Source organism: Drosophila kikkawai, chromosome 3R (assembly GCF_030179895.1).
Source record: "Drosophila kikkawai strain 14028-0561.14 chromosome 3R, DkikHiC1v2, whole genome shotgun sequence".
Taxonomy (NCBI): domain Eukaryota; kingdom Metazoa; phylum Arthropoda; class Insecta; order Diptera; family Drosophilidae; genus Drosophila; species Drosophila kikkawai.
The window spans coordinates 20,506,515-20,530,728 of record NC_091731.1 but is presented as its reverse complement, the minus strand read 5'-3'; the positions used below and the strand labels follow the sequence as shown (position 1 = coordinate 20,530,728).

Genomic DNA, 24,214 nt, shown 5'->3' with positions numbered 1-24,214 from the left:
TATATTAGATCATACATTTTTTTCCTGTATCATTGCTTCTTTTCCAACGCAACCCCACTATCTGAAAACCGTTCACTCGCTTGACATTTAGTGCCGGCTGCCGCTGCTCATGTCTTGGGGTCTTCGATAGACCAAAGTCAGGGTCCAAACGGGGAGACGGAGACTGCGAGTTGAAGCTGTAGCTGAAGCTGCTCTTTTGGCGACGACGGCGACTGTCTGGAATTTCGTTGGACCGGTTTATGTGTGTGGTTTGCCACTGGCTGTTAGTGCCTTTTGTTGTTGCTGCTGCCGTGGTAGTCGGTGGCTAGTGGTGGTGGTGGTGGTGCCTGTTGTTGGCTGTGATGTTGGCGTCTGGGTAACTGGCTCCAAAAATACAAAATACTTGCACAGCACACGGCTTTGTGCGATACTTGGCTAACCAACTGGCCAACACACACACACACATGTGAATGAACATGGCCAATACACACACGGACACTCGTACATACATAAAACAGCGCGCATATTTGTCGTTGCGGATTATTTCATAGCACAATTCTCCAACGAAAGCTCTATGGGGGGTGTGGGCCGTTATCAAATGACTGTGGTCTTCCCATTCTCGTTGTTCTTACACTCCTCCTCCTCCAATTTTGTGCTCTCTTTTTCCCGATTTCTGATTTCTGACTCCTCCTGCTCTTCGTTGGCTGTTAATTTACATTGCAAAAATTTTCTTTTGACTTTATACGCAATTTGCAATTCAATAGTTTATAGATTTTGCCCATTGTGGGTGTGTATAGTATACTTAGTATACTCAGATTTGAGTGTGTATGGTATTTGGGGTGGTGTTGAGTGTCGCACATGTGGGTAGGATGGACATAAGTAGGTAACTGAGGCAGGGGCAGGAGGCATTTTCAGGCGGGCTTTTCGATTAGGTCATTTAATCTTAAGAGCTTGGCTGGAATCGAATGAGTTGGTTCCATTACCGCAAGATGAATAATTTATTTTGGTTTAAATCTGCACATAAAGGTAAATTTGTTAAACTATTTAAGATGTTCTTATTTTTTTATATTGAATATTATACATAAATATAAACCTTATTTACATATATGCAAATGTCCTAATTATAAACTCTTATCTTCTATTGCAGATCCTCATTATATCCAACTGTAAGTCAGAATTATTTAAATCAAATAAATATATTTTACTGTTAATACAATTCGATACCAAAATAGTTTATCTAATGGTATTTAGCATATTCAACTCTGCATATCACAAATTAATCCCCCTTTCCCGCTTCCAATCACTCAGTGCCAGATAGTTTTCCATTCAAAATACGAAACTGGTCTGTGGCCGAGCCCAGTTTTGCAGTCACCACCGTGCTCAGATTGACCTCGCTCCCCTCGCAGTGGCCAACATTTGATCAATCTAATCAGTTAAAATGCATCCGAAGTTCAGGCAGGCCAATGTAGAGGCCAAACATTGTTTCGATATGTTTAGTTTGGGTCGAATGATGCCCACACACTATGCAAACCGTCTAAATGCGATTGGTTCTCGGCTATTGGCCAAATTGCTCTCATCGCTCACCGCGTATAATTTGAATGCGCCCCAAAATTGATTTCAATGCAAATTGATAATGAAATATGCGATGGAAAATGCATTAGAACAGAGCCCGACCCTGCGGCAGCTGCATTCTTAGCGCTCTGACATACCAACACCCGGCATTCGGGCCCGTTTACCACCCGCTGTTTTTGGCCATTTAATGCAATGCGGCAAATAAACGAAATGTGGTCAACGCAATGACAGTGCGATTAGCCAAAACCATTGTGGCTGAATCTGTTGGAGATGTGAGCAGAGCGTCCTTTTCGTGGCTTCCACTGGGGTAGTAGTAGCTAGTAGCTACAGCTGCTGCGGTTGCCTTAATCATAATCCCCGTGTGTGTGTGAGTGGGAGTGTGTGTGTTTCTCAGCTGAGAAGTCAAGTGTGCCTGTGTTGACCACAATTGGTCAACATACAGTCCACTGAAGGCAGCCATCGTGGCGTCCAGAATTGCATTTAAAATTTACTGGTGAAAACATAATTGAATAAAATATTTACATATAATCAGTAAGACTTATTGCTGAATATAAAATACGAGAGAGAGAGAGCTAAAGATTTGTGAAGCGTAAAGCAAATACCAGTTTACATCTCATTTAAAAATGAAATATACAAATTTGCACATCACATTTAAAATTCCATCATATCAAATCAGGCAAATCAAACACATGTACTTATCAAAAGGAGAACTTTTCATCAATCTAATCAATATTCAGCCTCTCAAAATTACTCGAATGAATTGACAACCTTATGATTTATTCAATTTTGTTCAAAAGGAAGAGGATGACAAAACATCTTTTGCCGTAATAAATCTCAATTGGGAAGTAAGTAAGAAATACTTGAACAATAAATAACAATAATTATGCAGGAAAATGCTCAAATAAGTACGACATTTGTCTCCGACCTTCCTTCCCGTCTTCTTTTCCCAGTCTATCTCTCCCACCTCCCACTTTCAATGATCCATAATTGCTATTAATTGTGCTTTAGATTTGCATAGCAAATAAATCTAAGAGGGGGTAGGAAAATGCAAAGCATAAATTCAACAATTGCTTGACACTTGAGCAGAGTTTGAAAGTTTTTGTTGTCTAATTTATTTAGCATTGTGTAAACTTGTTCAAGGTTGAATAGGCTTTTAGACCAAATGGAAATTAAATGGCAACAACAGCACCACCATTACCAGCAGCAGCAAAAGCCTCAAAGAAAAACATTTGAATTACGTCGAAGACAATTCGAAATGCCAAAAGGCAGCCGAAGTTTGGCTCCATTGTTTTGGGCCAAACTCGAAATCAAATTGTGCCAAATTACTTGGCCAGCAAAATGGTTGGGGCTAACCAATATTGCTTCTATGGTTCTCTCTCGCTCTATCCCTCTCTCTCTGTCACTATATATATATCTCGATTTCTGTGTCTGCTGTGGGTCCAAATGAATAATTTGGCATCGCAGATAAACGAAATCAATGTCCACGGCCCGGGCCCGAAACCAAATGGCAACATCTGCACATTGCTCCAAACTCAACGGGGGAAATGTCGGGAGCGGGTGGTTTTTGGGGTGGTTTAGTGGAACCTATGGGCCACTCTGGGGAACTTGTTATTGAATTAAAGTGACTTGATTTACGGCGCGTTCTGGTCAAAAGCTCTTAATGGCATTTGCCACGGCTCCCAGCTTCCCTCGAACTCGCTAACCCGCTCTGTTTTGGGTCCTTTTCACATCCCTGCCACTTCATGGCATGGCACCAGGGTCATCTGTTCTCCAAAATGAAGTTTGTGCTTAGTGATGTAACAAGCGTCAACGGGTCGTATGCGTGATATTAAGTATGCGACATGTTGCACTATAAAGCGGAGATGAATGGAAGAGTTGAAAGTGTGGCAATTTATAAGACAACTTGACTGTGACATTCAACTATATTTATACCCTTGCAGGGTATTATAATTTCAGTCAGAAGTTTGCAACGCAGTGAAGGAGACGTTTCCGACCCTATAAAGTATATATATTCTTGATCAGCATCAACAGCCGAGTCGATCTAGCCATGTCCGTCTGTCCGTCTGTCCGTCTGTCCGTCTGTCCGTTTCTACGCAAACTAGTCCCTCAGTTTTAAAGCTATCTGAATGAAACTTTGCATATAGTCTTCTATATACTCTCACTGCTATATATGTCGGAACGGGCCGGATCGGACGACTATATCATATAGCTGCCATACAAATGTTCGATATATTTGTAGAAAAAAAATTATAACTTTTCTGTTTTTCAACATTTTTGCACAATTTTTTAGATATGGCCATTCTATATTATTATAGAATTTTGGTAAAAATTTTATGAAAATCGGACGACTATATGATATAGCTGCCATAGGAACGATCGAGAAATAAATAGGAAAAAAATTATAGCTTCGTTGTTTTCCAACGTATGTTTATCTACTCTGAGATATAAGCTTTTTTTATTATTCTAGAATTATGGTATAAATTTCATAAAAATCGGACAACTATATCATATAGCTGCCATAGAAGCGATCGGTAGATGTAGAGAAAATGTAAAGCTGGGAATGTAAAACTGTAACCGTCAAACTGTAAACATAATAAGTCTAGGTAAAATGTAATGAAACTCTGTTTTGTGTGTGTTTTAAGCATTTAAATTTATAATATAAATATCAAAACCAATCTGCAAGGGTATACAAACTTCGGTGTGCCGAAGTTAGCTTCCTTTCTTGTTAATATATTAACTTGATCAAATTCAAACTTGATTTCAATTCAAGGAAATTATGTTTTATTAAGCGTGCACAATTTTAAATGTTATTAAAAGTTTGTTAGTGGCATAATGTATAAATAAAGGCTTAAAAGCTTAACGAACAACTTTGGCTTAAATATATAATAGAAAAGATACATATTATGCCGTCACTCATGCAGGTTGCTATGCACTTACTTTTGCCACCACTTGACTGCTAGGTATGGCAACAGCTGATAATATTGCTATTGTTGTTGGCTACGGTATTATTGCCATTATTGTGTGCTGCAGGAGGCACACACACACACACATAGTTGTATTTAACTAAACTAAGGCGAACCCTTAAATGACAGCAGATAGCGGTAATAATTTATGCATGCTGCATGTTGCCAGTAAGGGCCATCCGCCCACCGCCCCTTACTGTCAGGCTTTATCTTGTAGTTGGCATTATTCGCCACGCCTCCTTAACCGCCGAGTAGACACCGCATGCACACACAAACAGACGCCTGGACACCCGCGCCTCCGCCCCGACAAGGCTGCACATAATTTAATTAAAATGAAATCTCGCACGGGGCGCTGAACTGCAAACTGTGAATGCAAATTATTATTAATTACAGCACAGCGACGACAAATGTTTATGCCCGCCATATGTGTGCCAGTCGCACACTCCTCGCACTGTCTCCACCTCCCCACAGCCTCTCTCCTTCTGCCTCGTTGCCATCTGTTGACAGTCTAGTGCAAAAACAGCTTTGGTTAAGTGCTCGGGTGTGTTTATGTGTGGTGAATGAAATTAAGAGAAATCTAAACACATTTGCTAGTCATTTATCCTAATGCCAGGCTACTTTGGTTCTGCGTGGTTCCCTTAGCAGTGCCACTTTTTGTCTCTTTTTTCAGTTTTTCCTGTTTTCCAGCAGGTTCTCAGGACTTGCAGTAATTTATTGCCCTAATTGACAAGTTCTCATATTCTTCCTCATATAATATAATTAATAATAATGCATCTTACGAAAGTTTGGTCTACAAACAGTAGCAATATTGCTGGATTATTGATTTCTCGATGCACAAGGACTGTTCCTTGTATTGATCCGTTCGTGTGATTCTGCCCTGAAGTGTACTGATGTTATGATCATGATGAACCGTGGCATCGTAATGACCTCCTCCTGGTTCGGTCACCAGCCTTACTGTGACAGTCTGCTTGGGGTCCCGCTTGTAGGCATCCTCAACATGGCTCAGTTGCAATCGCTGGCACTTGGGATAGGCAACCAGCAGCTCGTTGATGCTGTCCACGACAAATCTTGCAGCACGCTGAACAATATCCAAATTGAATGGAATCTTCACGTAGTTATAGCACTGACAGTAGTGCTCCGGAATTTCGGCAGAGCTGCAGCTACGCTCTTCTGGAATTGGTAGAAATAGGGAAACATTACGATCATTTCTTAGTTGCCAAGTCCGGCTGCGAATGTGCTCGTCATTTAGGTTCTCCAAATTTGCCAAGTCCTTCAGTGTCTCGTGCAAGTCGTGCGTGGTCATCAGTCGGTGGGCGTTGGTCTTTAGATTTTTAATCGCCAGTGGAAATCGCCTGACCATCCACCTCGGATAAATGGCGATCACCGTCGGCAGCGATATTTCCCTCATGCCCTGAAACGTATCAGTGAACGGACCAAATCGCAGCCCATGATCGGACATGAGCAGTACAAAAGTGTTCCTAAAAAGTTGGTGTCTTTGCAGTTCTTTTAGGTAGGCTTCGTAAGCCACATCTGCGACTTGGGCATACCAAAAATAGTCGTGGACGCCGTGCGATTGCCAGAAGAAGCCAAAGAATCCAGTGTCTTGACTCCGTGCCTCCATATGCGGCAGAAGGCGGTGCTTGAAGTCGTCCAGAACTTGGGAATATGATCGACCAGCCGTGCACGAAATGTAGCTGGCACCCTGAGCAGGGTAGTTAGTTTCTTGGTCGATCTCGTACATGGCGGGGCGCAGGTAAAAGTCAGTTGGCTGGCGTTGAAAGCCACTTAGGTTATATACAAAGGTGCCAGCTAAGGCTGAGTCCTCGCCGAACATAGTGACATATCCGGCTGCCTTAAAGAAGTCAAAAAGAAGGTAACACCGGTCGAAGCATTTAGGGTTGCTTGCACCATAGCATCCGGTAGGACCATTCAGTATAGTATCATTTTGACCGCTAAGCAGTGGCAGAACATTCGGGTAAGAATTTTCACCAACACGGTTATAGCCCCACATCTCCGTGTGTGGAAACTTGTCCACAAAGTTCATTGTTTTACTGTAAATTAATGAAGAAAATATATGTTTTTTTAAATTAAATTGTAAAGTTTGCTTACCTAAAATATCTTCGGTAGTGCATGTGGGAAATGGAATCGATGCCCAGAATCAAGACAGAGAGACGCTTCAAGTGTTCCAGTCTCACCTTTTCTCCTTTCCTTGGAGGTATTGGTTCTGGCAGGAATATAAATACATCAAGGAAGAGTAGACGACCACGGTCTCGCCAGCACCAGACCCGCAGTGTTGCATTACTTGGCTCGATCTCCTGATATTTGCGCAACCTGGTAAAACCAAAAACGGTTTGTGCCACGTATCGATTATTAAAGTCATCGATCCTCTCCAAGACGGTGTAAACGCAAAAGATTTCGCTTACTCTTCGAATTCCGTAATACTTCCAAAGCTTATTTTTGCTAAGGGCCAGGTACAGGAAGTTTCTACCTCTGATTGTTCTGGGCTTTAATAGTTGGGTCAAGTAGCACGAATAAGACGGCAAGGCCTTCATAAAGTACTGTGCGGTGGGCGACAGGGGATCCATGGCAGGCATTTTACATTGGGAGGTGTTTACCAGAAGACCCTTACTATTTATATTCGACATGATCTCCGGTGGTTTCCGTGGTCTGATTTCAACGGGGGTTGGTTCAGGTGGTTCAACATACAGGACAAGCAAAATACAGCTCAGTAGAAGGATGTTGAGACACATTGAAGCATATTTTACCCAAGACTTCTTCATTCTTATTTAAGAGGTTCTTGTGATATTGAGATTTTATAAGAGAAATCTGTATTCTCTTTTAATTTCTAAGACAAGTGAAACAAGTTAGTCCAGCTTACTTTGATAAAAAAGTCTGACAATCTTAATTGTATTGCAATTAACGTATATTATATTTCAATGAAAATGAAGTGGAACTCACACATAATATAAACCGCCGCAATCTGACCAATTGTTAACTACATCCTTCCTGTTTAAACCAACTTTGTTTTGGTTCTTTCTGTTTTCACAATTGGTTATTTGCCTATTAGCATAGTTTACAGTTTCCCTTTCCTTGGCCACTTTTAGCCCTTTTCCCAACAGTCGGCTTTGTTTGCGTTTGCCAAAAAAAAAAAAAAAAAAAAAAAAAAGGAAAAGCAAATATGTACAATAAAAAGGAAAAACAAAAATGCCCAAACAACGTCTAAATAATGAGGCCCTCGAGAAGCGTTCAGTGATTGAGTTTGTTTTCAGGCGTTTTAATTAGACTAACTTGATTAGATTTTGAAGTTCTCCTCTCTCTCTTATTTACTCTCGCCATCTTTGCCATTCTACACCAATTTGTATGATAAGGCTAACGAATAGCTCTCCACCTGGGGATAAAAATCTGTTTGGTAGTAATTAGCCAGGTTAAGTTTACCAAAGGACATTACATTGTTGCATTTATTTAGTGAGGATTGCTTGATTATTTTATTCCAAAGACCACTTGTTTTAGCTCATTTAATCCTATATTAATGGGATATATATAATAGATAAAACATAAAAAATAAAAATATTATTTATTTCTTATTATTTTGCTTATGAGGATAATAATAATCATACACAAATTAAAAAAGCAACTAGGTAGTGTCATATCCCCATAATATTGGTTTGGCTTGTTTTCTTGTTAGCATTTATCCTCCTGTAATCCCGTATTTCCAAGGCCTGAAGTCTATTATGTATCTTTAACAAGGTATCCTGGAGTGCCTTGCGACTTTTAGCGAAAGGAGAGATAGCGATAGGAGTATCCTTCATTCCTGAGGAATCAGAGACCCAGCACAAGTAACCGGATCTATTTCGCAGCCAGAGACAAAATGGGAATTCTGTTTCTCATTCAATTTTTATTCCCGTTTTTTTCCACCCATTCGCTTTGTTCTCTTTTTGCCGGAATGTTTACCGCCTGCGATTTTCGGGCTGTTGTTTTCTTTAATTTTCCGCATACAGATGCAGCAAAGCAACGACTTCCTGCCTTCCTCTGATCTCCTTACTTCCGGTTGCCCCCTCCGCCGGTCATGTCTCGTTTGCAGCATCCTGTAGCCTGTGTAAAACATATGCATACATTTTATACCATTACAGCATAACAATATTGCATTTGCAAGAACATTTCTCTCTGCCGCCCACAATCGCCTCCACTCCCGCAGGAGGTCTTCCTCTGTACCGCCAACTGTCTTGCGTTATGTGAATCCCGCGCGAATCCTGTGAATCCTAGCGACCTTCTACCGCCATCCCAGGCGCCCACCTTCGTTAGCGTTGAATTACGGTAGCTCTATGCATACCCTGTAAAGGTTAAAAGCTGGGGTGAAATGCTATTATTCATATTTTATATTTTGCCTAAATAAATGTAGTTTCTAAAAAATATATGTATTTCTTTTAATTTTTTAAGTAACCAAAGTATATGTTTTTTTTTTTTACTTTTTCACTTTGTTTATTATAGATATCATAGCAATTTACAGGATATTGCACGTTTGCCACGACCCTTAAATGATATGCTTCCTGCTTGTCTCCATTGCTGTTGTTTTATTTCGTTGAATTTCAGTTTCAGTTTTTGGTTTTGGCTACAGGTTTTACCTGAGCGCCAGCCAGCATCTGAAACTCTTCGAGTTGAACCGCCTCCCGCCCGCTGCCTGCTCCAATTACTGTTTGCATAGTTGAGTGTCGTCTGCGGAAATTTGTTTATTTTACGCGCATTGCGTTTTGCTTCGCTTCAGTTTTGGTTCGCCCCGGTTTGGTTGGATAACCATCCGCATCCGTCCTCTCCTGCCGTTGCCGTCACGAGGATCCTTGGCTACTCCTTTTCACCGAAATCGGAATTGGAGGAGCACAATGAGACATGACGACGGCATATCCCACGACCAAGTCGCTAAGACAAACTGACAGCTAAATGCGTCAGACTCGTTGCAGATTTCATTTGGCGTGAATTCTTCTCTACATTTCCCCCCGCTTGACATTTTTTGTGCTCGTTTTTACATCTCTTTTTCTGTTTGGTTTTTTTTTGCCAATGTATTTTGCATTTTTGTAGCTTTCGTTGACATTTTCCTCGCTGCGAAGCCTTGTGCATTGAGCAGGTTTATAGCTTCCTCTTCTGCCACTGCTGGCAAACGGTGCAGGTTACAGTCGCAGTCAGAGTTGAATTCCCCCTTTGCTACAACAAATAGAAAAAAACAGAGGCGGTAGCAAGAAATGTCAGACACAACCGTGACTACCGAAAAAGGGCAGCAGAAAAAAAGCGGAAAAACGAATCGTGGGAATGCCCAGGATGGGTCCACCACGGCGTATGTGCAATAAGTTGCTCATCTAACTGCGTTACATATACGCACACAGAGGCCATAACAAGGAAAGCCTAATGAAAATGTCATCGGAAATGTTGACAAATAAAAGAAGAAGCAATGCGATATTTTTTGTTTCCCTAAATCCAGTTAAGCTGTTGCCTTTCAACTTAATTGGAAAACAATTGGTTGCCTGAAAATGTAGCAACTTTTTGTATGATGTATTCGATTTATTCTTCAATTAAAAAATAAAATATTACAGTCACTACACTTGTAAAAAAAATAAGAAATATATATATATATATATAATCAGCTTTAAAAAGATTTAATATTAATGTAATTTGAATATAGGATAAAGAGAATCTAATTCCTTGTATCTGGGAACTTAATCAAAAAGGCATACATAAAACGGAAATCCGATTTCAGGCAATCCAAATCGTATGAGCTGGCTTATTGGTACCACTTATTCAATTGGCCTTCTCATCCTGCTGTGGACGAAACATGGTCGAGAAGAGAACGAGGAAGGCTTCAATCACTTGACATGTTCAGCAGTCAATTTGTGGATTGCTGGGATTGCAACTCCTCCGCCCCCGCCTCGATTTTGCCCGTAATACTGCTACTTTTGCTTAGTGCTCATCTTCTGTCTGTGATGCTACTGTTCCTGGTCCAACAACTCCCCCTCCTCCTTCTGCAACTATGACATGCTACTGGCCCTTGTGCCAGCTGACTGACCGACCAGAAGAGTCGAGTCCACTATGCAGTTGGCCTGCGGCCAGGTATGCCGACCTGCCAGAGGAACTGGTAGCATATGAGCATCCGTCCGTAGGTGGATGTGGTTGCTGGCTGAAATCTCCTGCTCCTGTTTCTGCACCTGCTGCCATTGTCCTGGCCTTCAACTATGCGTTGACAGGAGCCGCCTTGAATCCTTTGGCCCAACTATGTCCGGAGATAGAAGTGGGTAGGGTTTTGCCTGAAGAGCAGTACGCCATGAACAGCTAACAAGCCGATCAACATCCCACATGTGGGTGGTAGGACATAGTCCAGTCCAGTATACACCCACGCTAAATAGTTGATATATACTTTCGAGAGATTTTTATTTGTTAAAATTATGTTTACTATTTTAAGTGATATTTTTAAATACGAATTACACTCTAAAGTATTGTCCTGAAATATTGATGTTGAACTACTCTGAACAGAATCAACTAAAATTAAGTTAGTATTAAAAAAAAATTAACTATGCCTCTTAGAATAAATCTAATGTTAACCGAATATCTTTTAAAAGTCATGTAAAAACCATATTTTACCTTTAAGTTAGCCAATTTTCTCTCTGGGTGTTGCTCCTGTGATTGCTGTTTGCCAGGTAACAAAATTACTCGGTCTGGGCCAAAGTTTTCTGGTGGGTGGGAATAACACTGGACCAACTTGCTGCCAATAACTCAACTAATTGTCGCTGCAAGAGGTCCATCCCTTCCTGCGTTCTTTGCGGCCATCCTGCTGGCAGAAAAATGAGCTACGAATTGTTAATTTCGAGCTGCAGCTGAGCAAAGAAATCGTTTTGGCCAAGCCAAGCGAACGCAGCCGAGTGGCAGCATTATTAAAGCCTTGTCAGCAGCAGCAGTAGCTGCCGCACGTGGCGCAAATTGTGGCATAAAACGGTAGCAAAGACACCTGCTGGCTGCTCTGCATATTAATAAGTTGCTCTGGCCACGCTTTCCCAGCCACCATAATGTATATTTTCTCCTGCTTCGGTTGGGGCCAGGTTAGTTGGTTGGCTGTGCTGGCCCAGCTGGCCATAGTTGGGCATTCATTAGACTCGTTGGGCGATTGTTGCCTTCGTCGTTGTTGGCCAACGTTGCGTATGCGCCGCGTTGTCGCTGCTGCCAGTCTGGCTGGCTTTAAGCCTTAAATCATTGGGCCATCAGTTGTGGGAACTTTTAAAATATATAGCAAATAAGTGCACGGAAATAGTATTGTGTATTATTTATTTAAATATTGTACAACTAAAACTATTAATAATTTAAACCCTAGTAGAGCTGACCTTTAAAAATCCCGTCTTAATGAAAATTGAGCTCTACATTGCGCTTAATTTTTCTGTCCCTGAGATCCGTGCCTCGAATTGGATTTTTAAAATAGTCGCATGTCCGTTTGGAGTTGACCAAGCCCTTGGATATGCACCGCAATCCCAATTGCTTTCTTGTGTTCTCGCAATCGAAGAACACGAGCGCTAATGGCCTAAACTGCATCTGAATGAATATACAGAAGAAGAAAAAAACGGCGAAAGTCTGGCGACAGGATGTCTGCAGGACTCGTTGTCAGCCTGTCTGTCCTTTTAGCTGCATTGCCGCACTGCTGAACTTGAGTTTGGGGCGGCTTTGGTTTGAGCGGCTTCATTGTGTATCGAAGGGCTGGTTGGGTTGGTAGAAGGGCGCTGACGCCGGGGATTCCCCTCATTCCGGCACCTCTGCCTAACGACTCTCCTCTTGCCAGTTGCCAAATTTACTTCAATTTTTTATTTGTCGCCATGGCACGTAGAGCGTGCTAAATTTTCCGCACGCATTCTTCGCTTTATCTCTGTTTTTACCTATATCCCAGTCCCTGTCCACTCTCACTATCCATTGGATCCTTTAGTATTCTCTTTTGTTCTATCCTGTAAATATTGTATGACATTGTTTTATTTAATTCGTAAATTTAATTGAGAGTGGTAAAAAGTGGAAAAATATTATATTTTCATGGCAAAACAAAAGAGGCTTACCAGAGCATATAATTTTCATAATTGACAACTGATTTATGTTTTGTAATAGATGATTGGCATTTGCTAAATGGAAATTCGTTTTTAGTTAATTAAATGTGATGTGGGATTTCAAATCATCAAAGTGCTGAAATGACCGGAAGCCTAATAGTTCAATTAGAGAGTTTTATAACAATAAAGAAAATATATTTTATAAAATTTATTTTCATTTATAAAATCCGATTTTTTAATTAGAGGATATCTTGAATATGAAAGACTTCCCACCGACTTTCCTCTTTTTTTTCCGATGAGTGCACTCCATTGCCAGTGGCTCGCTGGGCCGTCTGGCAGTTTGCCAAAAAACTGTCAAAGCAACACGAGACAACGCCCCATGCCCTTGCCCCCTCTCCCCTGTTCCATTCTCTAGCCAGATTTCCGCAACCCCGGCTGAAAGTCGAATATCCTGGCAGAAGACAGGGACATGTGTGAATGCCAGTAGAAGCTTTGGGGGGGCTCGCTATGAAAATTCTATACAAATAAAAATGCAATTCACACAAATGGACTGTTCTCTCTCGTTTGGCTGTAAAACATTGACAGGGCCGTAGGGAGGAATGGGTTAAAGGGTGTCAAAAAAAAAAAAAAATCAACTACAAATAAAAAAGAATCCAGTGATAAACGTGGACAAGCGGCAAAGATTGAATTAGTTTGTTTCGGGACAGAAGTGGACACGGGGAATTGAGTGATGAGAGGGCTGTGCGGATGGTATAGATCCTGGGTGCCATAGTTCATTTATTGTTGTTGCTTCCTGTCGTCCCACTCGAATTCCTGTCAAATGCATTTATTGATTTACTCCACAAATCTATTGTTCGATGGTTCAAAAAATACGGTAAATGAAAAATCCGGAATGCCAAATCTATTATTATGAAATCTATGGCAAGCATCTAATTGAAAGACATGCTGTCCAATGTAAATTGGAAATGTGCCATCATCATCATTTTTCAATAATCCTGTCAATTGGTTTGTTTTTAGCTTTAAAATAAATTGTTTTAGAATCGAATATTTCATTGTTAACTGGAGCGAAATTATTAATAATTTTTTTTCAGGATTTATTTAGAACATAAAAACTTGTATTTAATAAACAAAAATTTGGAACTAGCTTAAACGTGAGTTTAGTAAACAAATACAGTTAAACAAGATTTTGTTTTAAAATTGATATCCTGTTCCACATGAAATAGCATACTCGTCAATAATTGTTTGCTTCAACAATTTTCGATTTCCGCAATCCCAACAACTTTGCAATGTCCACGTTCCGATGTCCTGGGCCAGCAGCAAATAGTTTTCTAATAAATTGGATAAACTGAAAATGCCGAGACTGAAAAAGGGCCAGCACAAAAGTTGCCAACAATGCAAGCTGGCAGGAATGATGATAGGTCAGGCTTGGGACATTTTGACACTTTGTTATTAAGCCGCCCAGGAGGCGTTTACGTAATATGCTCGTTTCCATATTCATGAATTGGCTGTCCTCAAGACATGAGAGCACGTTAGCCCGATTATTTTGAATAATGACTGCACGCATTCGATGTCGGTGTCGGCCGGACATGTTTCATAAATATTCAAAATGCATTTGCTGCATCCCTCCACTGACATTGATGCTGATGCTGATTCAGATGTGCACCATGTGGGTCCAATGGCGGCGATATGATGTCCGAAAAATGCCAGAGATTACGTCTGTTGTATGAATTCATTGTTCGCTCTCCCAGCCGAAAGAAAGGAAAGTGTGAATAAAAAGTATTCTCTTTCTGCGAAACCATATTGTAAATTGAAAAGCTAACTGAAAAACAAAAAGTGTAAGAGGAAAGGGTATTATTTTGGTTATATTTACTAAAGTTTTCTGTGCAATTATTTCTTTTTCGTATTCTTTTTGAAATAAGAACTGTTATATAATTTGAATTAAGAACATTACTGAAATCGTATTTTTACCATATTTTTTCGTACCTTCCCAACAAGTTGCCTATGCCCTTGATTCCCCACATTTAATGGGTACTACATGCCTGCAGTTCGGTCCTGTTTCGGACTGGCCATGACTGATGTGCTGTTGAAAATGTATTTATAAAATTTATGCACTGCCCACACCAGAGGTCCTCGAGTACTCAACTTGCCGAGAGGAATCTTCACTTTATGACCGATCCAAGTCAACAACTTCACGGATGGACTGCAACTATTTCGAATCCATTTGGGAGCTCGAGTGCTTCTTTGCTTATATCTTGATTTATTTATTTGTTTAACAGGCTCCAGCAAAATAAAACGAAACGAAACAAACGATGCGAGAGTGCTAGTGCTAGTGCGAGTGTGTTGGGAGTTAGATGAAGCATCAAGTCATCAATTAGGCCGAAAGCCAACAGTTGTCAATTAAATGGGAATGACAGGAAAATTGGTAGCTCCGTTTTGTGGGTCGGAATAAACGTTAGGCGGCTAATTGGCTCTTTAAAGCGTTCGGAATCGCTCGATCCGATGTGAAGAGGAATGAACTCAGGTGGTGCCCGGCCTGAGATTCTCATTAACTTCGGGGAATAAACTGTTAGGCAGAGGAGATGGCCACAGGGATTGGCGGTGTGTGTAAGAGGAAACCTAGCCAAGCCAAGTCAGCCGTTCACCTTTACCTCATCATCAAGAGATTCTCACCAGTCCTCCCCCCCTCCTTCTTCGTTTGCCCGGGAAAAGTGTTTAATTACAGGGCACAGCAAATCCGCCAGCATATTGACCCAGCCAAGTGGAACGTGTCGAGTACGGTTTGTTAGAGCGAGTCAGCAGCGTTAACTTGCCTTCCCTTTCTTCTGAGCCTTAACCCTTTGACAAGCTCAGAACGTACGCAAAAAAAACAAGAAAGGAAGCTAACTTCGGCACGCCGAAGTTTGTATACCCTTGCAGATTGGTTTTGATGTTTATTTTATAGATTTAAATGCTGAAAACACTCACAAAACAGAGTTTCATTACATTTTACCTATACTTATTATGTTTACAGTTTGACAGTTACAGTTTTACATTCTCAGCTTTATATATTTTATACATTTACCGATCGCTTCTATGGCAGCTATAAGATATAGTTGTCCGATTTTTATGAAATTTATACCAAAATTCTAGAATAATAAAAAAAACGTATATCTCAGAGTAAATAAAAATGCGTTGAAAAACAACGAAGCTATAATTTTATTTCTATTAATTTCTCGATCGTTCCTATGGCAGCTATATCATATAGTCGTCCGATTTTCATAAAATTTTTACCAAAATTCTGGAATAATATAAAATGGCTATATCTCAAAAATGATGCAAAAATATTGAAAAACAGCCAAGTTATACTTTTTTTTCTAAAAATTTATCAAACATTTGTATGGCAGCTATATGATATAGTCGTCCGATCCGGCCCGTTCCGACATATATAGCAGTGAGAGCATATAGAAGACTATATGCAAAGTTTCATTCAGATAGCTTTAAAACTGAGGGACTAGTTTGCGTAGAAACAGACAGACAGACAGACGGACAGACGGACAGACAGACAGACGGACAGACGGACAGACAGACAGACGGACAGACGGACATGGCTAGATCGACTCGGCTGTTGATGCTGATCAAGAATATATATACTTTATAGGGTCGGAAACGTCTCCTTCACTGCGTTGCAAACTTCTGACTGAAATTATAATACCCTGCAAGGGTATAAAAATGAAGAGAAAAAAAATGAAATGGAAAACAGCAAAGACAAATGAACAGATAGCAAACGTCATTAGTATTCAAGTTTGGGTCTGAGGCGAGGGTTAATCGACAACTACGAGACGCTATCTATGGAGCTAATCAAGGGTGACACAGGCAAAGGAGAGACGGTGATTTTCTTAGCAAGTCCTGTGATAACAAGGGATTAGGTGAACCTTTTGTTTTTACCCAAAAAGTAATTTTACCCTAAGAAACATTTGTAAAGTTTGGTACCTATTTCTGATGTTGTAGCAGATTCTAAGAACAAGATTTTATGTATGTTAATTTGTACTTTTTGTAGGGAAAAACGTACTTGAAACACTTTATATATAATCAGATTTTCTTCTTTAATTTGTATAAATTTAAAAACCAACCCTCAGCGACTTTTCAGATTGCTTCTACTTTGCCATATGTTGGCCCTTGTCGTGGTAGTTGTTGTTGCTCTCCATGGTCGTCCTTTTGCCATCTGTGGGTCACATGCTTACAGGGTCGCTTTTGGGGATTGTGGATGAGGTTGAGGATGTTGGGGACTCCGGTCTCCGGACCCGGGAGTGTTTTGGTGTGGCACTCATTGGTGCGTGTAGTCTGTCGGCAGCGACCTTTCGGTTGACTTTTCCACTTTGACGAAATTAAATCTGCAATGCTAAAATGATGATGGACGCGTGTGTGTGCATGTGTTGCGCTTGAATGGCAATTGAAAAAGTCAAAAAATAAAGGGAAAAAGAGAGAGAGGAGATTGAAAGAGGATGAGGCATGAAGATGAAGGTTTTCTAAGTCTTTAGATATGTATATTTCAAATTTAAATTTAATGTTTGTCTACAGACTGAGCACAAATCTCTGCAGTTCTTTAGAAAATTTTGAGATAAAATATATAGAGTTACTAATGTGAAGATATAAGAGGTGATATTTTATTGAGAAAAACTTGGAATAAAAAATGTTTAATTTTAGTCCAGTGTTTTATAGTCAAATTTTTATTTTTATTCATATTTCTTATTCTTTTTTAAATGATATGCTTATATTTTTTATTAAATTAATCTTATAAATTTTTATCTAAATAAAATAACTGAACGTGACCAGAAATATATATAATTAGGTCATTTATGCTGATGATGAAGATGCAAGCACGCTTTTACCAAGAATTCATATCAATTAATCAGAACTTCCATATCATAAATTATATATTATATCATTTAATACTCATTTTGATAACCAAATAATGTATACAAGCCACCTCGTAATAAATAACTAAACACCCCACAGCCTTTAAATACATTTGGTTTGGCCAAGACATTGTTATGCCATTAAAATCACTCTCATTTTCACACTGTAACAGCCTTTATGGTTGTCAACTAACCACATTAAATGATTATTTATCTTCCATATTGCTAAATAACATTGACAATGCTGCATTGTTTTGCCAAAATTAGTCTCCATTTGTTTAAGGTGTCGGTTTGGTTCTACTATATTCTCTCGGTTGTGTGGCAAATGAAAGTCCTTTTAATAATCCAACTCAGTGCATATGAATTTATTAATTAATATTTACCCTAAAGGAATTTAATAGAGCCGTTGGTCAAAGAAACATTTATATCAAATCAAAGCACACACATCACAAATTCATGCATTACTTGCATCTATGCAAGTTTAACTCCTTTGTCCGTTGCCTGCAGCTCCGACTAATGCGACCGTTCAACATTTTAGTCTATGTCCAAGTCCAGATCAGCAGCAGGAGCAGACTCCAACTCCGACTCCCACTGCGTTTCCATCTCCAAGTCACAATCACAATCAGGGGCGAGTTACGGAATCAAAAGCAGCGACCGAAGCAAAATCAGGAGCAGCAACAACTGTAATGGCTTTAGAGTGAAACACTTTAGTAATTGGTAGCTTATTTCCATCAGCAGGCAGGCGGCAGGCGGGTGGAATGGCTGGAGGGCTTGGGGCTGGGCTAGTGTCCAAAAGGAAGAACTAAAGGAAATGAAGGGACACAGCCAGAAAACAGGACCAGTTCTGGAGCCAGAGCTAAGGACCAAAGCCAGAGCTAACGGCATCACGATTATGCACAAAAGCCCCACTGTCAAGCTTAATGTGAAACGTCGCACAAATGAAACAAATGCAAAAAGCGATAGGTGGGGGGATCGGTATAATGGTCGGGGGAATAGTCTTGTGGGGATGAAGAAAGGAGGAGGGGGTTGACAGGAAAATAAAATGGAAATGACACATCTTACACACAGCTTTAATACGGGGCTTTATTGTGTTGTTTGTGTGTGCTTTTGGCCAGCTAAACTTCAACAGAATCTCCATATATCTATGGTTCTTACATATTTTGTATACCCTGTAGAGTGCAAGGGTATATATGTTATAGGGAAATTGAAGCTGATCCTGTGGAGCAGCGGAGTTGAGTCCTAGATCTTGATGAATTTTTATTAATTAAACTTTAATAATTACTTAGATATATAGTTACTATTAGTTCTCATAAAATTATGGATCATAATACTTCTAATTTGCCTTACATTGCTTCTAGAAATGTTTTATAAACCTTTGAAAAGCCATATGATATTTAGGTATTCATTGTTCGATTCACTCCACCACAGTGTTACTTCATGTCTTTTATCTACCTGAAAGGTAGATATATGCGGGTGTTTGTCTCCCATAGGGCAGCACCACCACCAACTAGGGGAAACAAGAAAAGATTCAGGAGAGAGGGAATGCAAAAAAAAAAAAAAGGTTCCTACTTTGACATAATTAAACGCATTTGAAAGATGAAGATGTCGACGCTGTCGCAAATGGGAGGAACAAGACCAAGATGAAGATGTTGATGGTGGCAACATCCCCTCCTCAGCTGAGCCTGATTCATGACATGGCCACGGCTAGGCAAAAGGTGTGGCAATCTGCCACCTTAGCAACCTTCAGCCTCCACTCGTCGTCCAATCTCCGAGATGCCACCACATTGATGATGAAGCTGATTATGTTCGGCTCCCTGGCTATGTCCCATCATCTGCCGCCTTGGCCGGTATCTTCATCTTACATTTTTTACTTGGCCGCCTGATGATGAAGATGAAGTGCGGTTGGTTTATCAATATTACACTGATGGAAATAAATATTATGCTAGGTAGAATATGTCATATGTATCAGGTATAGAAATGTATATTATTACAAACTTCTCAATTAAATGGAAGTATTTTCAAACCAAAGAATAAATTCCCAATTATAAGAAACAATCCTAGAAATAAAGTCTTAACCATAATAATTTCTTTTACATGTCTACGATGATGAATGAACTCATAAATCTTTGTGGAAACTTCTTTGGCCATTTCTCTCGGTGTGTGTCTATGCAACAGAATTGGAAGAAGCATCCTCTAGCTCACCGGTGGCGCAAGTTGAAAAGATTTGTGCGGCATTCGAGGCATTTTATTTGAGTTATTTAGTTGGTCGGCTGATGATATTTTTCCCTCCTTCCATTCTCGATCGTTGTTGCTTCTCTTCAGCCATTGCTGTTGGCATTTTATGGCGGCCATTTCTCTTATTTAAGGTGCGAGCGCATTGAGAATGCCACCATTCCAGTTCTCCGCCAGCCTCCTCGGCTGCTTCAACTGCTTGTGGTTGCTGTTGCTATTGCTGCCGTTCTTGTTGTTGTTAAATCCATAAATTATGCAGACATTTAGCAGCAGCCACGAGACCGAGGAAAATTACGTATACGCCGCGTGTTCGCCGCTTGTCCGTTCATAATTTAAGTTTTTCCGCTTTCGGCTGTTGTTTTTGCCATTGTTGTCTCCTCGGTTAGCTGATGTTGTTCTTGTTTGTCAACATGTCTCAGGGTGTTGGCATCGGTTTATTGTTGCTGTTGCTGGATCTATATATATGTATATATATGTGTGTACGTATCTGGGAGAGTGTGTTTTATTTGTGTGCCGCCTGCGGCCATGGTGATAACTCTGATGACGTTGATGAAAAACTTTTGATTGATGTGGTGGCAAAAACTTCATGTTTGTCATTAGGCGCAGCTAGAAGGAAAATCAGGCAAAAAGGGGAAGCTAAAGGGTTTCCTGGATGCGGTGTATAGTGTTTTTGTATTTATGTGGGTGTGTGGGTCATACATATATCGTATCGGCGGAAAGAAGCGAACAAGTTTTTGGCATAACAAACGACAGTCGACAAAAAGTTCTGTGTGCGTGGATGCAGCACTTGAAGAGCTTTGCGAAAAGTTTTGTTTATTAATTAATTGAGGAGGGCTCGTGCATGTGAGTGGTTCGAAGGAGTTTGCTCTGTGCGTTGCCTAGGTTGCTGAGTTTTCCGTGGCAGTGAATTGAGTGAAAAGTTTATTATTTGTACGAAAAATTTCAAAAAAAAAACACCCAATTTTTTTTTAAGTTATATTTTAATTAGGTAAACTATATTTATCTTAGTACCACGTAATACTTGCTTATTTTATGAACTTAAGCCTAAGCATAGTTCAGTAAGTAAACAGGACAAGATCACAGGGTTGAGAATTGAGAGAGATTTGTACGTATATCGGAAAAATTTAATTAGAAAAATAACCAAATGCAATTAATACAATTTCTTTGATGTTTTTCGAGTCTATTTTAAATTTCTAAGCTATTGAAAATATATATATGTTAAAGATTACTATTTAAAGTGAAAAAATAGATAAATAATTTAATAACAATTTTTTTTTTTATTTTATGTATATTTATAATCATACCAATATTTTAGCTTAAAGTGAAACGCTTTAAATAAATAAATAAATCAATACAATACTTGATCTTTTTAATTGAAACTTTTATAAATCTCAACGAGATCAACCTGCTGGCACCATTTTCTTCCTTACCCTTATTTTAAGCTTCAGCTTTAACTATAGTTTTACCTGGGTTCCTACCACCACACCCTGCTATACCGTGTGTCCTTGGCACCACCACCTCTTAGAAGTAGGAGCCATTCATTACGGAGTGTTTGCCTTTGCCTAGTTGCAACCAACAATGCCACACTTTTCCCCACTTCGTAGTTCTTGTTTCTACTTTTTATTCTACTCTCTCGCCTTTTTTCCACCGCAGCAGCAGTTTTGTTGGGCACTTTTTAAACTTTTCTCGTTATTTTTGCACATTCGCTTGGGTTTTATGGGCACTGCTACACTAATTACCTTGTTTTTCGGAGAATTAACTTTTCGATTACTGTTGCCACAGTTTGTAACTGCTGCGATGAAGAAGAAGACGACGGAGAAGAAGTGAAGGAACTTACAAGTGTGCAAAATAAAAATATCGATGCGGGTTAACGTGATGAAGGGAAACTGTTGTAACGAGTAAATTGTTTCTGGAATTCCATCTGACCTCCGTCCCTCTCGCACATACATACATTTTTGTAAAAAAAAAAATTATGAAAATATGCTAAAAAGCAGTGGAGAGTAGCAAATCACAGACAGAAACAGTGGCCGCAAATTTTTGCGGTTTGGCAGTTTAAAAGTCCCCCTTTTTGGCCTTCTATGAAGCGCCCCCCTTTTCACTCACATTTTGATGGGGGGCAGTAAATTGGGGTCGACCTTGTTGGGGGGTAGTTGCTTTTTAGGGAGAAAATTTATGCTGCTGCTGCATACATATATGCATATATGTATGTATGTACCTAGCTAAATGAGATTATTAATGAATAAAGAGCGCCTTCAAGCGGGTGTTGCCACAGCTGGATCGAATAAAGTTTGTTACCTTATTCCGATTTTCCTTCAAAAACTTTCTCAGCCTCGTAGAAGCCTCTTTGTGCCTTCATAAAGTTTTTGGCAGACTGTTTTGAAAATGAATTATCTTGAATCGAATTAAATGATGGTAATGGCTAATTAAGCCATTTAAATTGAAAATTCATAAACGGGTAAAAACTTCTTCTGGACAAGTTAAAAAGTCTTAAAAGTTTTTGCCAAGCTTTTGCTTTGACTTTAAACTTCTCCACTTGCCAACTTTTAATTTTCTTAGACTTGAAAGTTTGCCCTGAAAGTGCAATTAACTAATTATCTCTTTCTTATTTTCTTGCAGAAACTGTTGGAGTCCGTTGACAGTATTAAAGGTAAGAACACATTATATTTGCTGCCCTTATTTCGACCCATTATTGAGTTCATTTTAATTAATAAAATTCGCTGTAAAGATTCATCTTCTTATCGCAACCGTCATGTAAAAGTGTATTTACTTTTATTTCATTTCCCTTTTTTTGTTTGACTTAATGCCCTGTAATCTACGGGTGTGCTTACGGATTCAATCAGTATCTGAATTCCCCAATGACGCATTATGGCCCCAGAGCAGTAATCAGAAAACTACGAACTGTAATTTGTGACTTACGAAAACAAAACATAACCTTTATTAGTCATGATAAATAATTGAAGAAGTAATGAAAGGTAGTCATGGAAATGAACTAGTAAATATTAATTAGTAGTGCTTCTCTGTTTATTTTTTCACAGGTTTAAACAACATACAGTTAATAATAAACTAGAACTAATTTATATTTAGTATTTTCAGTTATTTTAGCTTTGTATTGTGACCTTTTAATTGCAAGTTTGCTAACAAATGTTATCATTACATTTTTCAGTTATAATTTCCTTTCGTACTCAGTCATCTTTCTTTAAGCTGAGCTGTCAGCAGAGCTCTGTCTCCATCGCTTCCCTTTTACACTTCCCAGAAAGTGAAGAAACATCTTCATGAAGTTAATTACAAGGAAATTCTGCAGTGATTTCTGCTGGCCAGGCTAGCAAACGCCCCGAAACTGGCCATCGGCTCCAGATGCTTCTCGGGACAAGAGCGCAGGGACGACTTACATTTTTCTTTTGCATTTTCCCTTTTTTGCCATTTTCAAATGTAATTACATTTCATTTTTCTCGCTTCGCTCCTTTTCGGTCGTTCCCTGCTGCCGAGTTGGCTGAGTCGTTCATTATCCAGCGCTGTCCATAACATTTTGTTGCACAGTCGTCGCTAATCTTGGTCGACAAGTTCCCTCCACCAGAATGCCCGCCAAGTCTCCTGGCCCTTAACTATCTGTCTCTGCTTCCTGGCGACTGTTTAAATGTCAGTTAAAATCCCATAAATTCCCCTTAAATGACTTCTGTCTGCCGCAATTTCGTTTGCCCAGCATTGCTGACCCTGGTCGGATATGGGCAAGATGGCCAAGACGAATGGCCAAGAAGAATTGCAGTTGGCTTGGGGGGCTGGAAGCTGGGCTGAATTAGCTCCGAGAGCTGGCAAATCACACAAAAATCGTTGTCTCCTCGTAACTCTGGCTTTAATTCATTCAACGTTTTTTGTTGGCTTAGCAAGAAAGATAAGAAAGCGTTTTTATCCATCCGTCTTACTTGGCCAAGAATCAGTTGGCAAGAAGAATAAGAACGCAGAGCTTTCCTACTGACCAATGTTGCAACCTACATCTAGCAGCTAGCAGCTAGCAACTTGCAACTTGTGCAATTGGTTCAATAAACTCATTAAATGCTTTCAACTTTTTGTTTCCAGTTTTTAGAAGTTTTCCTTTTTTTTTTTTTTTTGTTGTCCCTATTCATTGTCCTTCGCGAAAAACTTTTCCGGGCAGAAATGGCGGTCATTCGGTCGCCTTTTGCCTCGTTTTCAACTTGTCGCATTATCCCTTTTATTGTCGTCGACATTTGCAACGCATTATCCTTGGCAGCTATTTTTGTTTTGTCTGTTGGATGGGAAATTTTTCCCCATTTTTTTTCGCTCCTCGTAATGCCGCTGGTAAAGGTTTCATAACTTCGTTTGGAAGTTTGACTAATGCGTGGCATAAAAAAGTATTCTGTCCAGTTGGATTGCATCAAAGGGATTTAAAAAAGAAATGTATTACACAAGCCCCAGTAAATCCAGTCTGTGATTTAATTAATTACAAATGGATTTAACAACCCATTTGCATACCTTGGAAATTAGTTAAGCCTGACTA

The 24,214-nt window shown here is 39.7% G+C and overlaps 2 protein-coding genes across 6 annotated transcripts in view; one reads left to right on the top strand and one right to left on the bottom strand.

The window, feature by feature from the left end:
• Positions 1-24,214, top strand: part of Cad87A (cadherin 87A) — a 62,333-nt gene that overhangs the window by 12,981 nt on the left and 25,138 nt on the right. For all 3 annotated transcript variants that reach the window (XM_017168056.3, XM_017168055.3, XM_017168058.3), the window contains exons 3-4: positions 1,127-1,145; positions 22,318-22,348. The gene's annotated coding sequence lies outside the window, so the exon portion shown is untranslated. The remainder of the gene's footprint in view (positions 1-1,126; positions 1,146-22,317; positions 22,349-24,214) is intronic.
• On the bottom strand, positions 4,585-7,378 carry LOC108075553 (uncharacterized). Of its 3 annotated transcripts, none has more exons than XM_070287357.1 (3): positions 6,938-7,378; positions 6,624-6,845; positions 4,585-6,565 (listed from the first exon to the last, which is right to left on the bottom strand). In XM_070287357.1, the coding sequence occupies exons 2-3, from the start codon at positions 6,644-6,646 to the stop codon at positions 5,305-5,307; spliced, it is 1,284 nt and encodes a 427-aa protein (XP_070143458.1). In that variant the 5' UTR covers positions 6,647-6,845; positions 6,938-7,378; the 3' UTR covers positions 4,585-5,304. The 3 variants fall into 3 exon arrangements, with proteins under 3 accessions (XP_070143458.1, XP_070143457.1, XP_017023548.1); XM_070287356.1 differs by having other exon boundaries at positions 4,587-6,565; positions 6,624-7,181; positions 7,280-7,370; XM_017168059.3 differs by having other exon boundaries at positions 4,589-6,565; positions 6,624-7,378.

What these genes read in the sequence shown, in the direction of transcription:
- LOC108075553 (XM_017168059.3), bottom strand. Translation starts at nt 7,294, where the DNA reads ATGAAGAAGTCTTGGGTAAAATATGCTTCAATGTGTCTCAACATCCTT. An exon ending in CACTACCGAAGATATTTTAG is followed by an intron (nt 6,566 to 6,623) that starts GTAAGCAAACTT and finishes ATTAATTTACAG; the next exon opens with TAAAACAATGAACTTTGTGG.